Here is a 16,137-nt window from a genome sequence, read left to right as displayed (position 1 = left end):
ACTCCACTGAAATCCCTCTTTATAAGATCACTACTTAACACTTGGACCAAGAAATGCAAGACTCGGTTTAGTCCTCCTCTTATCAGCAGAATTTGGGACTACTGGCCATTTCCTCCTTCCTGCACCCCTTTTATCCCTTTTATTCCCTTGACATCACACTTTATGAGTTTCCTCCAACCGGTGAGATTTCTCCTTTGAAGCTTGATTCTCCTTTCCCTGGCCATTAAGAAATTCTAGCATTTAACAGGCAGTAGAGGAGAATGAGTATTATGCTTTTTTTAAATCTGAGTTTTCATCCAATAATAGTCTTCTGAGTACCCTCCATTCTGTTTTTGATACTGCCTTTCTGAAAATCAAATCTGATTATATTACTACTAACCCAAATTCTGCCATGGCTTTCTAGTGCTCTTATGATAGAATCCTCAATCAAAATTCTAAACGTGGTGGATTTGCAAGGCCCTGTAGGATCTGCCCCATGCCTACCTCTCCAGCTTTGAGTAGCTTCATTCCCTTTTGGTTGTTGCTTTCTCCTCACCCTGTCCTTTGCATTTCACTTTTCTCTTTCCTGGAATGCATTTTCTATGTCAGCTTCCCACAACACACTTGCTTCTGCATTTGGTATTTGACCTGGAGCCTTCTTTTCATACTCTTCCTTCTCAACCTCGTCAACAAGTTAATGCTTACTTTATCTTAAGCTGTCACTTGGGTCCTTGCTGCTTGACAGATCTAGGTTAATTTCTCTTGCCACATGCTCTTAGAATCCTGTTTCTCTGTTTAAAAATTCCCATTTTAGCTGTAATTACACATTTCCAAATGGAATTGATTAAGGTCTGTCCTCACTTGACCCCAGGCTCTATAACAGCATGAGCCATCTCAATATTTGTCTCCCTATTATATCCTAGCACCTAGCACAGTGCCTAGCAAGCAGTGGCACCGAAGAAATACATAATGAATGAGTGACCATGTGCCAGATTGTGTACAAAGTTATTTATATATTTTCCCATTTCATTTTCACAGCCAAATATGTCATTATTGACATCATCTTTGTTATTGTAATTCTTAAAAATTAAAAAAAGGATTAGAAAATATGTGAAGTAAGGGTGTTATGGGCTGAAGTTTATAAAGTTTAATTTTCTGCCCAGATCACCTGACTAACATGGATGACAGCTGAGATTTAGATCCAGGCCTGTCTAGTTCCAGAACCCATGCCTTTGTTAACATTCCATGCTGCCTTCATGTCAATTCTTATTGTCCTTCAAAGTAAAGTTAGTCATTCAGTTTGAAGGAACCTTGAAGTAGATCTCTTTATAATATCACTTCTTAGCACTTGAGTCAAGAAATGAAAGATCATATTATATGTCCATTTATGAGACAGAAAAATTAAGCCAGAAATATTTTGATCCTCTACCAATTATAAAGCTACTGAGTGACAGAGCTGAAACTGGTATTGATATTTCTTGACCCCCTCATCTGACTCCTTAAGAAATGCTACTTCCAAAGTAAATTTGTAATGCTTACCTTTGATTAAAGAAAGAGTTGAGACAAGTAAGCCTGCCATAGTTGAAATTGTAGTTTATAATTCCTAATGGAACATGTGAATAGATAGTTATGACTCTAAGACAAACTTGAATATTAAAATATTAAACTTGAATATTAATCTTGAATATTAAAATATAGGTAATTATACTAATGCCATTCAGAGCTTTATATAATGCTTAGGATTTAATGAACAAGGAAATGAATCAGCAAATTAAAATGTTTCCCATGGATACATCACAATCTTAGTTGTGATGTTTACCTCCAGATGATGTTTGCTGAGGAACAACAGGGCCTGGGTCTGTTCGTTTCCATTCTTTTACAAGCTCTTCAACTATCCCCATAGGTATCTAAGAGATTGTATGGCATGGGCTGCTATGAGATCTCTCTGGGAGACACAATTGGAGTGGGAACTCCAGGAAGCATGAGGAGAATGTTGGAAAGTGTCATAAAGGAAATCCCACCCACTGCTCTTGCCGTTCACTGTCATGACACATACGGACAAGCCTTAGCCAATATCCTCACGGCCCTTCAGGTATTTTGTGTTATTTGTGTCTATGTAAGGTGTGTATCCTAACTTGTAATATAAACATGCTAAGAGCTTCAATAAGATAACATTCTTAAATGGCTGTGGATTTATATTTAAACAGGACGTGACAAGCACTCAACAGGTATGTCAATTGCACATTTTTTGTGTGTGGTTTTTTTAGAGCAATGAGATCTCTTATTACTGGTCATTTGATTTGATAGAATTCCTGAATTTGTTCTTCTGAAGGTATTAATCCTCTTAAAACTGCTTCTGCTTTTTTCAACTTCCATGTGCTTCCAGACATAAAGTTTAATAGGTTGAAATGGGATAGCGTTTTGAGGAGTGCAAAGCACAAAGGTAGTAGAGTGTACTGTTGTTATCATGTAACTAATGTTCTTTTTGATAATTTGGTGCTCGATGATGAGAAGATGTGGTGCTGAAATGTAGAATATTTTGTTTCAGGTGTTTTCCTGATGTTGGCAAGCATACTTTTGAAAGAACCTCTGGTTTTTGTCAAGTATATTCTGTTATCAGCGGTTCTCAACCTGTGGGTCACGACCTCTTGGGGGTCGAACGAACCTTTCACAGGGGTCGCCTAAGACCATTGGAAAACACATATATAATTACATATTGTTTTTGTGATTAATCACTATGCTTTAATTATGTTCAATTTGTAACAATGAAATTGGGGGTCACCACAACATGAGGAACTGTATTAAAGGGTCGCGGCATTAGGAAGGTTGAGAACCACTGTGTTAGGTGATTAAAATGAAGAGATCTAGAAAGTTGGAGGATTAAAAAAGTGTTTATTAAATTCTAATAAAAGCTCAGTTATTTTGAATACATTTACAAGAATAGATATAAATAGCATTTAAAGGGTATTGTTTCAAAACTGTTAGTTTCTTAAACTCGGCTAAAAATAGATTCATTTGAAGTTCTTAGAACACAAGATTTTGACGACTAAAGATAAGACTCTATGAAAGTTCTTTGTTGGAGCAGAAAATCAGTAAGTAAAGCTTCATGTCACAGTCCTAAAGGCTATATAGTCACTTGGCAGAAGTTAAAAAACCATGTGAAGATCAAGCCACACAAGGGCTTATTTTGACTTTGTAGCATATGTGCACAAATCCTTATTTGTCCGCTGGAAGCAGGCAAGGAACATTGTATTGAATTAGGAGAGAAAATCATAATCCCATGGAATTTGGGGCGTGGGAATTTTTACAGTTTTCCTTCTCTAGGTATTTTAGTTTCTAAAACAATAGAGAACTAGGCATCACTTCCGGATTTTGCGATCAGCTGCGACTGTAACTTATTAAGTGTTCCTGACCAGCAAGTTCTTCAGAGGTGTGTCTCAGCCTGTCTCTGTCTGCCCGCCTCTCTCTCTGTCTCTCTTTCTTTCTCTCTCTCTCTCTCATTTCTCTATATGAATATGTCCTCTATGTGGCAACACACTGGGTAATATTTTATTCCTGCATTATTACATAATAAATGATAGTTTAGTGCTTTGGGATACAGGCAGGGCTACAGTGCAAAAACCTGGGAACCCAAACTTCTGCTTCTGGGCAGTCTGCCTCTTGAAAATGACAAAGTGCAAAGTATTGCCGATGCCATCCTGTGACTTTTAAGAGCTCGGGAAGGCCCATCTGCGGGAGTGTGTGTGTGTGTGTGTGCATGTACACGTGTGTGTGTGCATGTGCATGAATGCACACATGTGTCCCAGGCTATGAAAAGAATGCTTCAAGCAGATAAAACACCGTTTGGGTAAAAGGACTTGGGAGAGGGGAGAATCTTGTCCTAGAAATGGAAAGAAGACAAATATTTATAGGAGAAGCTAACCTTTAATAATATTTGCTGAATTAGTTGAATTACATTGTTTCTGTTTATAGAGAGATGAGGACTGAAATCCTGGGGCATTTTCCCATCCTGTAACGGCTGCACAGCAGGGCATGACACAACCTAGGGCCTGAGCAAGATCAGGAATATGGGTGAGAACCTGTATGAAGCTGAGATCCCCAAGAGACCACACCTCAGTCAAAGGATAAGCCAGCAACAACTCCATCTCTCAAAGGGAGAAGGCAAGCACATTCATTCTCATGGCCTTGGCTCTGAGTGGAGGAGAAATTCAAACTCTCCCTCTGTCCTTCATATTCCTTGACCTCCCCCACTCCCATGTGGGTTTAGAGTTCAGATTCACATTGCTGCAGAATTTGAAAGATTCAAGAAGGTAAAGTACTTTGAAAAGGCTTGGGGTTAGTAGCACCTTCAGGTATGAAGAACCTTTTTGGAAAGAATGCATCTTCAGTTCAAGCCCAACTGGTGTGTGTGTGAGTGCATGTGCATGCGCATGTGTGTGGGTGTGCGTGCGTGTGTGGGGTGGATACTCTTCAGCAGCTCCTGTGATGGTTAGTAGGAAGTGTGACTATAAGCGTCTGTAAGTATTTTCTGTTCTTTTGCTATGTACTAGGCTCTCTGAATAGATGGAGGGCGGGGGAGAGGCCAGTTTGCTGGTGCCTCTTAAGTAGGTAAAGAGGGTGGCAGTGACTTGTGTAATAAGCAACATGACATTAAGCCAGAGAGGCTAGTATAAGTGAACAATTGAGGAAACGGTCAAAGAGTACAGATCTGATGAGGAAGCTAAAATTTAGAGTTGGAGAGGTTGTTTTTGTTTGTCTTTTCTGCCATCCACTTTCACCTAATTTAATAAACCAGTGACAACGTGAGAAAGAAATATACACTGCTGCTCTCTTTGAAACTGTGTGTAGCTCAGACAGTCTTTAAACATTTGGAGACTTTTATGTTGTTAAAGATGGCCAAATGTGGTCCAGAAATGTCATTGTAAGCACACGGTGTACTGTCCCAAGCACCACCGAGGAAGGCAGGGTCTTTTCCTCATCTCCTATCCCGCCCCCCAGTAACAGCAGCAACAACAGCAAAATAACCAGGTTTACTTCTAGTGGGGGAGGGAAGAGTGTCATGGAATAAACTGTCAGCGTTTCAGTAGAAAGGAAATCAGAGAAAGTTTCACTTCATTATGAACAGGGCCAACTTTGGCTTCAGGAAACAGTGGCCGTACTTCATTTTCTAAAATGGAATCTTTGAAGTGGCTTCTAGCAAAATTGGTGTAGGATGTGGAGTGGATATCATTTGCTTTAATTTAGGGGCTGAGAAACAGTTTACAGTGCTCCAAACTGGATGTTAATATTAAGGCAAGCAGACATGTAATAAGTGGAAACTTGGCCACATGGTAGGAAACAAAAGGGAGTTATAAATAGAACATCCCCCTCAGTCTGGGAAGCACATACTAACTGTGGAGTAGAGGGCAGTAGAGGAATTTTTCTTGGGTTTACAGGTTATTGTATTTTTAATGACATATACATATGACATAGGACTGTAGGTAGATGGTTATATGGAAGTCAAGAATTCATAATTACCAGATTCATTTAATATAGAGAAATAATTCTAAGACTATAGATTTCAGTGTGGGATACTTATAACTACTCAAAACCAAAAGAGCAAGAAAATGAGGTGAGAAGAGTCACAACATGTTAGGAATAGAAGAAACGTATTTGGTCCAGTATACTTGTCTTAATTTTTTATGTAAAAATCGAGCTTCACCCTTCTACGTACTCGCAGTACCTAAGTAAAACACCAGTGAACAAATTGTTTAATCTACTTACCCACCAAACAGTTACACAGTCTCTATTTTTCTCCATTCAAATGATTCTAGTCTTTACAATTGGGTAAAAACAGAATAAAACAAATAAGATCCCACAGCACAAATAACAGTACCATGTTAATGGGTAGCACAGAGACAAACCAGAATAGGAATTATTTAACTTTCTCCTGAAGAGACATTATGCGCCTTTTTTTCTCTTAAACTTAATAGACTTTTAGGTTAATGTGCTTTTTCCTCATAATGTTTTCCATATGTTTATTATTGTCCTTTAGAAAAACAAAATTATTTACCTAATTTTACATCAAAGCATTTATTTTTTATATGGACTTTTACTAAATAAACCATGTTCATATGCTACCAAACAGCACATACTTTTTCATGTAATTTGTTTTTGGGTTTCTTGAGGAGAATTTTTAAAAATTCCAATCGCAAGCCAAATGAGTCTGTGTCTCAGCTCTGTATCCGTAGAATGCACACTGCTGAGACAAGATGCAGAGTTTCTAGAACAATTGCTTTTGTAATAATGTATTTGGTTAATGCTATTATTACAGTCATTGCAGTTAAAGACTAATAACAGTAATAATAACTTGATTACACAATGTATTTGTGATAAGAGCCAGGAGACATAAAGCATTATGTTACAAACATGTTTTGTAAATACAAGGTGGGGCAAACGTAGATTTACAGTTGGTTGTACAGAAAATAATACAATAATTAATAATCATACAAGAATAAACTGTGTCTTCCGTAGCCACAACTGTAAACCTACTTTTGTTCTACCCTGTATATGCACTAGGTATTATTCATTTCTTTTACCTCTTTTAAAATACTAAATAGAAATTGATGAATAAGAAAGGAAAGAAAAAAATTGAAAATTGGAAGCCCTTAAAAAAGTTTTTTTCACAAAAAGCATCATTGCCCTGGCCAGTGTTGTTGAGTGGTTATTGTAAGCCTTTGCACAGAAAGGTCTCAGGTTCAATTCCTGGTCAAGGGCAAGGTGTTGGGTTGCAGATTTGATCTCTGGCCCTGTCAGGGCTCCTGTGGGAGGCAGCCAATCAATGTGTCTCTCTCACATTGGTGTTTCACCCTCTCTTTCTCTCTCACTCCCTCCATCCCTGCCTTCCAATCTCCCTAAAAATTAATAGAAAAAAATATCCTCTGGTGAGAATTAATTTAAAAAGTGCATCATTAATTCATTCACGAGATATTTATTTTATCAGACAGTTCTGGATGTTCGATTTAGTTGTTAAAGTTTTTAGATGATACTGCTGTGAGGAAACTGTTGAACTCTCTATTTCCAAAAGCTCTTTGAATTTGAGGATTTTTTGCTATACAGTAAACTTTCTCCAGCATGTTATTCTTTTCAAAAATATTCTTATAGGAAGATTGGATGATGTATGTTATCATCAAAAAAAGAGGAAAATAAATTTGTCAAAAGTTCAACACAGTCCAGGTTTTCAGTGTTCCTAATGTATAAAAATCAATGACAAAAGATGAACAAAGTAACTTTAAAAATTTGTTTTCATGTAGTTTAATTGCTTATATCAATCATGAAAAAATAAGTAAACATTTGATTAATTTTGTTTATCTCCAAAATATTTTTATTAATATAAACCTCTGTCTGATTTTGATAATAGGTCATCTATCAGTTTTTGTCTTCAGGGATAATGCAATTTTTATCTACCTCTATATATCCACAGGGATTTAAAGGGTATTTGGAAAAAGCTGCTTCTGAACTAGATGGCATTTTAAACTGGCATTCAGTTAATCAACATTGTAACACATGTGGAATTCTATAATGTGCTAAAAATGAGTGTTTAATCTTTATGTAATGGATTATGTTTAGATCTAAGCTTGAAGCTCACCCTGCAAGAAAACATATCCAAATCTGCTCTGCCTTCCCCATGCTGATCAAATAGGCAAATGTTACACATATTATTAGGGTTTTTTCTCGACTTAAAATTCTGATAGGCAGAAAAGCAATGAGAGAAAATACTGGCTTCATTTGCAGAGGTTTTCTGCTTTCTTTTTAATTGTGGTTTAACTTTTGAAATCATTGCTTCCCCACCTATATCATCTCTTTTAGTTTACAGTTGATTGACACTCTGGGATAAGGAGGCATGCATAGGGAATGATATTTATGCTTTGTGATATCCATTACTACACTTCACAACTCATAAGATCCAGGAAAATCCCTAACACAGGTAGTTAGAATACCTTTCTTGGGACCCAGAGATTAAGTAGGTCAGAAGGCGAGCCCTAGTGTGCACAGAGAGGTAGAGCCCTGTCCGTTCCGCTGAGAGAGAACAGACGGAGGAGAGCTGAGCTGCATGACGACTTTACTCCCCACAAGGCTACATGTTGTGCTTTTTGCTACATTTTCTTGAAATTCCCATGTCCTTCCAGTGGGTAATTTTTTATTTTTTATTTCCACTTAAGACTTGCAAGCAACATTATGATAGGACACTGACTTTTCCATTATCTATAAAATATAATATTTGGAAAGTCTCATATTTTCCTAGATTTCCATTTCCTCACATGCAGAAGAATTCTTTTACACTAGAAAATAAATCAGAGTACATATTCAGATCTCTTTTATGAAATTATCATCAATTCAGAGCCTAAAGCCAGTAAAAGCAAGGAAATAATATAAATTAGAAGAGAAATAAATGAGATATAGAATAGAAAGACAATAGAAAAAAATGAATGAAACAAACAGCTACTTCTTTAAAACAATAAAATTGGCAAAGCAGATATAGTTAAATCAAATATCATTACTCTTCTTAGAAATTTTGACTTTATCAGGGTGACCATATTATCCAGAAATTACTGTATATTAATAGGTGTCTTTTTAAAAAAATATTTTTTTATTGATTTTTTACAGAGGGGAAGGGAGAGAGATAGAGAGTTAGAAACATCGATGAGAGAGAAACATCAATCAGCTGCCTCCTGCACACCCCCAATCGGGGATGTGCCCACAACCAAGGTTCATGCCCTTGCCCGGAATCGAACCTGAGACCCTTCAGTCTGCAGGCCGATGCTCTATCCACTGAGCCAGACCAGCCAGGGCAGGCGTCTCTGTCTTTACCTTGGAACCAAGTTGGTCAGTTATCCTGGGCTGAGGCTGTTCTTTTCTTTGCACATAATAATGCAAGCTTTGAATCAGGAAGATCGACTCATCTTGTTTAGTTTTACTTGTAAAAATAACCATCCTTAATTTAAAATTAATCTTGCTGTTATCTTCTGGGGAAAAAATAACTTTATCTATTCATTTCATTACTAGAGGCCCAATACACAAAATTTGTGCAAGAGTAGGCCTTCCTTCCCTTGGCTGCTGGCTCCGGCTTTCCTCCAGGACCTGAGATCCGGGCCTCCCTCTGGCCACCAGCAGACACCTGGGACCCTGGCTTCCCTCACAGCCCCGGCTTCATCCAGAAAGATGTCCGGTCTAATTAGCATATTACTCTTTTATTATTATAGATTTTCTTACCAGTCTACTGATTTTTTTTTCTAGTTAGGACTTAACTTTGGATTTTGTATTATTGGTGGGGGTTGAGGCCAGCTTTTATGATTCTTTTCTTGATTTAACAGATGAAAATTTTAAAAATCAATACCTTTTAGAGTACCTCTCTTATCCATTCTGTGAATATTTCATCTTATTGCTTTAATATTTTCTAATATCTTGTATTCAACCAAGTACTTGTCACATCTTTCTCAATACATGTGGCTTTAATTGGGAAATGTTGTTTTGCCCTATTGTTTGTATAAAAACACATTTTTTCATTTTCTAATTTCTTTTCATGTTTTTCTCTTAATTTTTTCCTCTCTTGAAAACTTATATTTACAAGGAACTCTATGTACACACATTCTTGCCCTTGAATATAATATGACACAGACCTTTTCTTTTAGAACACTGATTTGATATTGGTCAATGCTCTCATGACCTTTTTTTATTTTATAATGATGTAACCAGTTAATGGTTATGTAGCCACCACTGAACACATACACACAGTTGAAACCACTAATAACCGTAATAGCCAAAAGTGAAGAATATTTAGCTTTATTGTTTGAACAGCTTTCTCAAATAGTTCCAAATATTTTTAGTTCTGGGTTTGAACTTTATGGCAGTAATACCATCCATTGGATCATAATGGATCATTTTTATAAAATTCTCACTTTAGAATACTAAACTTATTTAACATATCAGTCAAGGTTACATTCAAGACATTGGAGGAGGAGTTTAGTGAGTGCAAGTCAAAGATGTGGAATCGCAGTCTGAAACCTACGAAGTTTTTTTCATATTTATAAATTTCTACTATATAGAGCAGAATATAAAATGGAAATTATGTCTATCAATTTTTAATTATGATATGAATTATTTTAAAATGCTAGTTTAATGAAAAAAATATTTATTAGTTACATTTTGTGTGATAGCTTCTCTGCGATTAGGTGTGGTAGACAGTAAAGAAACAGGATAGAACACCATCCCTTTTCTCAGTTTTTTCAACTATCAAATAAAATGTGGAAATTATGTACACTTGATTAGGCAATAAGTTATTTTCATCTAGGTTACACCTTTGGTTATACTGACTTAAATTTTTAAAATCTGTATCAATTTTGAAACTTTAAGAGTAGCCTTGGCTGGGGTGGCTCAGCTGGTTGGGCATCGTTCCATACAACAAAAGGTTGCCATTTTGATTCCAGGTCAGTGCACATGCCCACAATTGCAGGATTGACCCTCAGAAGGGTGGGTGCAGAGGGCAGCTGATCTATGCTCTTGCATCAGTGTTTTTCTCCCTCTGCCTTCCTCTCTCTCTAAAAGTCTAAAAATTAAAAACAACACGAAAAAATTTTAGAATAAAGCGATGGCTATATATTCTACTAAAAACTTTTCAATAAGTAAAACTATTTTGTAATAATTATTTTTTCCACTTTTATTGAGATACTATCAACATATATCACTATATAAGTTTAAGGTGTACAGCATTGGTTTCAATTGCATATACTTTAAATCATTAGCACAGTAAGCTTAGTTAGAATTCATTATCTCATATAGATACTTTAAAAAGTAAAAGCAGAAAAGAAATAAAAACTTCCCTATGAGGAAAAGTCTTAGGAATCACTCTCTTAACTTTCACATGTATATACAGCATTGGTAACTATTGTATGGTGTTGTATAGGACATCCCTAGTACTCAATTATATCATAACTAGAGGCCTGGTGCACAAAAATTTGTGCACTTGGAGGGGTCCCTCAGCCTGGCCTGTGCCCTCACACAGTCTGGGACTCCTCGGGGAATGACCACCTGCTGGCTTAGGCCCGCTCCCCAAGGAATTGGGCCTAAGCTGGCAGTCAAACATCCCTTTGGCAGCCCGGCAACCCTCAGGGGATGTCCACTTACCAGCAGGGAGCAGACCTAAGCTGCAGTCAGACATCCTTAGTGCTGCTGAGGAGGCGGGAGAGGCTCCCACCACCACCGCTGTACTTGCAGCCATTAGCCTGGCTTGTGGCTGAGCAGAGCTCCCACTGTGGGAGCGCACTGACCACCAGGGGGCAGCTCCTGAATTGAGCGTCTGCCCCCTGGTGGTCAGTGTGTGCCATTGTGACCAGTCATCCCCTAGTCGTTCTGCTGTTAGGGTAACTTTGCATATCACCCTTTTATTATATAGGATAGAGGCCTGGTGCATGGGTGGGGGCTGGCTGGTTTGCCCTGAAGGATGTCCCAGACCAGGTTGGGGGTCCTTCTGGGGTGCCTGGCCAGCCTGGGTGAGGGACTGAGGGGTGTTTTCAGGCTGGCCACAACCCCTTCAGGGTGGAGGTCCTGCTGGGGTGCCTGGGCAGTCTGGGTGAGGGGCTGATGGCTATGTGCAGGCTGACAAAGCCCCCCAGCCACCCAAGCTCCCAGTGGTGGCTGGCTGGAAGCAGGTATCTGGGATTTATTTATCTTCTATAATTGAAACTTTGTTGCCTTGAGCGGAGTTCCACAGCTGGCCAGGGCAGATGGGAAGCTTGGCTTCCTCCATCACCGGGGCAGCCAAGCCTCTTGCTTGCTCCAGCTCCATGGCTGCCGGCTGCCATCTTGGTTGGGTTAATTTGCATATAGTCACTTTGATTGGCTGGTGGGTGTGGCTTGGAGTGTAGTGAAGGTATGGTCAGTTAGCATCTTTGTCTTTTATTAGTGTAGATTTGAAGTTTGTACCTTTTGACCACCTTCCTCTAATTTTCCCATCTCCCATACACCACCCCCAAACTGGGGTGGTGTATGGATTTTTATTGTTATTATTTGTTTCCTTGCTTGCTTGTTTAGATTCCATATAGAAGGTAATTCAGTATGTGACTTTCTTTATCTAACCTGGCATAATGCTCTCAAGCACAAGCACCATACATATAGTCATAAATGGCAGGATTTTCTATTTTATAGATATATAATATTGGTTAATATATATCTATTATATCATATATCGTATATGTACATATATACACATATCTATATCATATATAAGTATGTATCATATCATATACATATATATATATATTAAAAACTTCTTTATCATCTATTGATGAGCACTTAGGTTTTTTCCATGTTTGGCTATTGTTAATATGGGGGTTCAGATATCTTTTCAAGTTAGTGTTTTAGTTTCTTTTGGATCTATTCCCAGAAGTGAAAATGCTGAATTATATGGTAGATCTATTTTTTAATTTGTTGAGGATCCTCTATACTCCTCCATAATGGCTGTACCACTTTATAATCCTGCCAACAATACACAAAGGTTCCTTTTCTTCACATCCTCGGCAGTATTTATCTTTTGTATTTTAATGATGGCTATCCTAACAGGCATTAGGTGATATTTCATTGTGGTTTTGCTTTGTATTTTCCTAATGACAGTTACATTTTTTTGAGGCAACTCCATATTGTTTTCCACAGTGGCTACACCAATCTGGATCCACAACAACTGTGCACAAAGATTCCTTGTTCTCTGCATCCTTGCCAGCACTTGTTGTTTTATTGATGATAGCCATTCAGACTAGTGAGAGGTGATATATCACTGTGTTTTGGATTTGCATTTCTCTGATAATTATTGATGTTAAGCATTTTTTCCTATGTCTGTTGGCCATCTGTATGTCCTCTTTGGAGATGTGTCTATTCAGGTCCTTTACCCATTTTTTAAATTGGATTCCTTTTTTTTGGTGTCGAGTTGTCTGAGTTATATATAAATTTTAGATATTAATCCCTTATCAAATGTTTCATTGGTGAATATAGTCTTCCATTAAGTGAGTTTTCTTTTCATTTTTTGATGGTTTATTTTGCAGTGAAAACCCTTTTTAGTTTGATGCAGTCCCATTGTCTATTTTTTCTTCTCTTTCCCATGATTGTGTAGATATATCAGAAAAAAATATCACTAAGAGACATGTCCAAGATTTTACTGCCTATGTTTTCTTCTAGGACTTTAATGGTTTCAAGTCTTACATTTAAATCTTCAATCCATTTGAGATTAGTATTATATATGATGTAAAAAGATGGACTAGTTTTTTTTTTTTTTTTCGTGTATCTCTCCATTTATCTCAGCACCATTGATTGGATAGACTATCTTTACCCCATTGCATGTTCTTGTTTCTTTGTCAGATATTACTTAACCATATTGATGTGGATTTGTTTCTGGGCTCTCTATTCTGTTCCACTGATCTATGTGTCTGTTTTTATACAAAAACCATGCTGTTTCATTGCTATGGCCTTGTAGTTTTGTTTGATATCAGGTAGCCTAATTTCCTCCAAGTTTGTTCTTTCTCAAGATTGTTATGCCTGTTCAGGGTATTTTATGGTTGCATATAAATTTTTGAATTATTCTAATTCTGTGAATTGAATCAGTGGTATTTTGATAGGAATTACATCGCCTCTATGGATTCCTTTGGGAAGTATGGACATTTTAACAATTCTTCCTATCCATGAACACAATATATGTATTTGTATCTTCTTCAATTTCTTCCTTCAGTGTCTTATAATTTTGTGAGTACACGTCTTTTACCCTCTTGGCTAAATATACTCATTCCTAGGTATTTTATTTTTTGGTACAATTTTAAATAACAATTTTAAACGTTGCCCTTTCCGATAGTTCATTATTGGTATATAAGAATGCAACTGATTTCTGAATATTAATTTTGTATCATTTTCTTTTTTTTCCCTCCTCTAACTGGATAATTTCATATGCTCTGATAGTTTGCTGATTCTTCTTCGTGGCCTAGTCTGTCTTCAAAACTCTGCATTACATTTTTCTATTCATTTACTACATTTTTCAGCTTTAGGATTTATGGTTGTTGGTTGGTTTTTTAATAGTTTCCCTTTCTTTGTTGCACTTCTGTCATGTGTTGTTCTTTTAGTTCACTAAACTTTTAAGGGAATTTTTCTGAATTCTTTTGTCTGGCAGTTCATAGATCTCCATTTATTAAGAATTGGTTATTGGAGCTTTATTAGTTTCCTTGGTAGGGTCATATTGACCTGATTTTTGTGATCCTTGATTCTTACAGTGGTATCTTGCATTTGAGCAAGTAGTCTGCTCTTCCAGACTCGGCAAGTTTGCTTTGGCAGATACACTTTCTCACCATTCAACACAGTTTGGGTTTCTAGATGTGTCTGATGGTAATGTCCTTCAACAGGTAGGGCTTGCTCTTCAGGTCTATTTTGGGGAAGGCAACCGTTTGATCTCTGAGGTCTGGGGTGGGATGTATGCCCCTGGCTGAGAACAGATGGACAGGACTTCTGGCGTGGTTCCCTTCCCAAATTAGGCTGTAGGATGGGCTCTGTGGTTGCCTGAATTCTCTGGTCAAGCTCACTAGATGTTTGTGACTATGTACAGCCGTGGGCAAACTACGGCCCGTGGGCCGGATCCAGCCCGTTTGAAATGAATAAAACTAAAAAAAAAAATAAGACCGTACCCTTTTATGTAATGATGTTTACTTTGAATTTATATTAGTTCACACAAACACTCCATCCATGCTTTTGTTCCGGCCCTCCGGTCCAGTTTAAGAACCCATTGTGGCCCTCAAGTCAAAAAGTTTGCCCACCCCTGTACTATACTCATTATTAGGGGGAGCTATGAATTAGCTTCCCTTCCCTGGCAGGAGAGGACCCAAGGCCTGCATGGTTTATTTTTTGGGGACCCCAATCAGGCAAGAGTGTGCCCTGGAGATGCTGAACAGGTGAGGCCACCAGTTTTGCTTTGCAGACAGGGAATGCCATGGCCTGGGCTGTCTGTTTAAATGCTTCTGTAAGCAGGGATGTTGGATGGGCTACACAGCTTCCCATGTTCTCTGGTAAGCTTCTCTTATCAAGAGGGCAGAAGGCTATATTTAGCAATATGTGGTCCTACAAATCAGCTTCCCTGCCAGGACTCAGAGGGAGAGGCAACTCCAAGGCTACTAAGGCTCTTTGTTGTCTCATCGCTAGCCAACCTGCGCACCAAGTTTCCTGCCCCTACGAGGCAATTGACTTTACTTTCAGGGTGATCAGCTCTGCTTGTGTGACTCTCAGCTCAAGCTGTTGGGTAAGGTGGTACCTTCCAGGTGTTCCTGCCAGCACTCTCGTCAGATGGGGCCATACGCAGGCTCCACAGTGGGAAAAGGATAAGACTCAGCTCTCCTGCCTGGGTGGGACTGGGAGGACCTACTTTAGCAACTCCCAAATTTTCCCAAGCAGGTTTTCTGGTTAGAAGGGGTCAGAAGCTATGTGTACCAGATGGAGATGCTATGTTCGCTTTCTGCCTAGATGTAGCAAGAGGCCTTCTCCATGGCCATCACTGGCTTTTCTCTGAGGCTGATCGGATCTGCCTGCCAGCCTTTCTTTGTTTGTTTGTTTATTTTTTAATATATATTTTATTCTGCCAGCCTTTCAACTCCAGTGTAGCTCGGTTACACAGCTCCCAGGTCTTCTTGCTAGCCCTTTTGGTCAGATGGGCCTGGGGCCACACTCTGCAGCAGGTGTGACTATGATTCCATTCTTCTACCTTGGCATAGTCAGACCAGTCTTTAAGGCCCCAAATCAGGCAGACCTGATCCCTGCCAAGTTCCCTGGTCCCACTGCACCACCCCCTTGGTTCTGCAGAAGAGCAAAGCTGCTGGTTGAGACTACTATTGGGGCTCTTCAGGTAGGAACTTAGTTTGCCAAGATCTGAGTGCTAGTTGTTACAACTGCCTTTCCACCTATTTACTCACAATCAGATTCCAAGTGGTTGGGCCCCTCAGATTCCCCTGAAATCTCAGAAGGAAAAAGCCAGAGTTGGATCTCCCTACAATTCTGAGAGGGCTAGATGGCACCCCTGGACTCTCTTTTTTTCCCCTGGAGGTGCCATAGGCCAAGGGGAGACCTCCTGCATGGTACTGTGCTGGCCCGGGGGAGGGACAA

The 16,137-nt window shown here is 38.6% G+C and overlaps 1 protein-coding gene across 1 annotated transcript in view; it reads left to right on the top strand.

Moving 5' to 3' along the window:
- Window positions 1-16,137, top strand: part of HMGCLL1 (3-hydroxy-3-methylglutaryl-CoA lyase like 1) — a 168,490-nt gene that overhangs the window by 95,198 nt on the left and 57,155 nt on the right. The window contains exon 7 of the mRNA XM_081094834.1: window positions 1,883-2,071. Coding sequence (XP_080950960.1) covers window positions 1,883-2,071 — 189 coding nt within the window. The remainder of the gene's footprint in view (window positions 1-1,882; window positions 2,072-16,137) is intronic.

This window comes from Myotis nattereri, assembly GCF_964212035.1.
Source record: "Myotis nattereri genome assembly, chromosome: 6".
Taxonomy (NCBI): Eukaryota; Metazoa; Chordata; class Mammalia; order Chiroptera; family Vespertilionidae; genus Myotis; species Myotis nattereri.
Note: the sequence above shows the minus strand (reverse complement) of the source record. Positions and strands in the feature narration are given on the sequence as shown.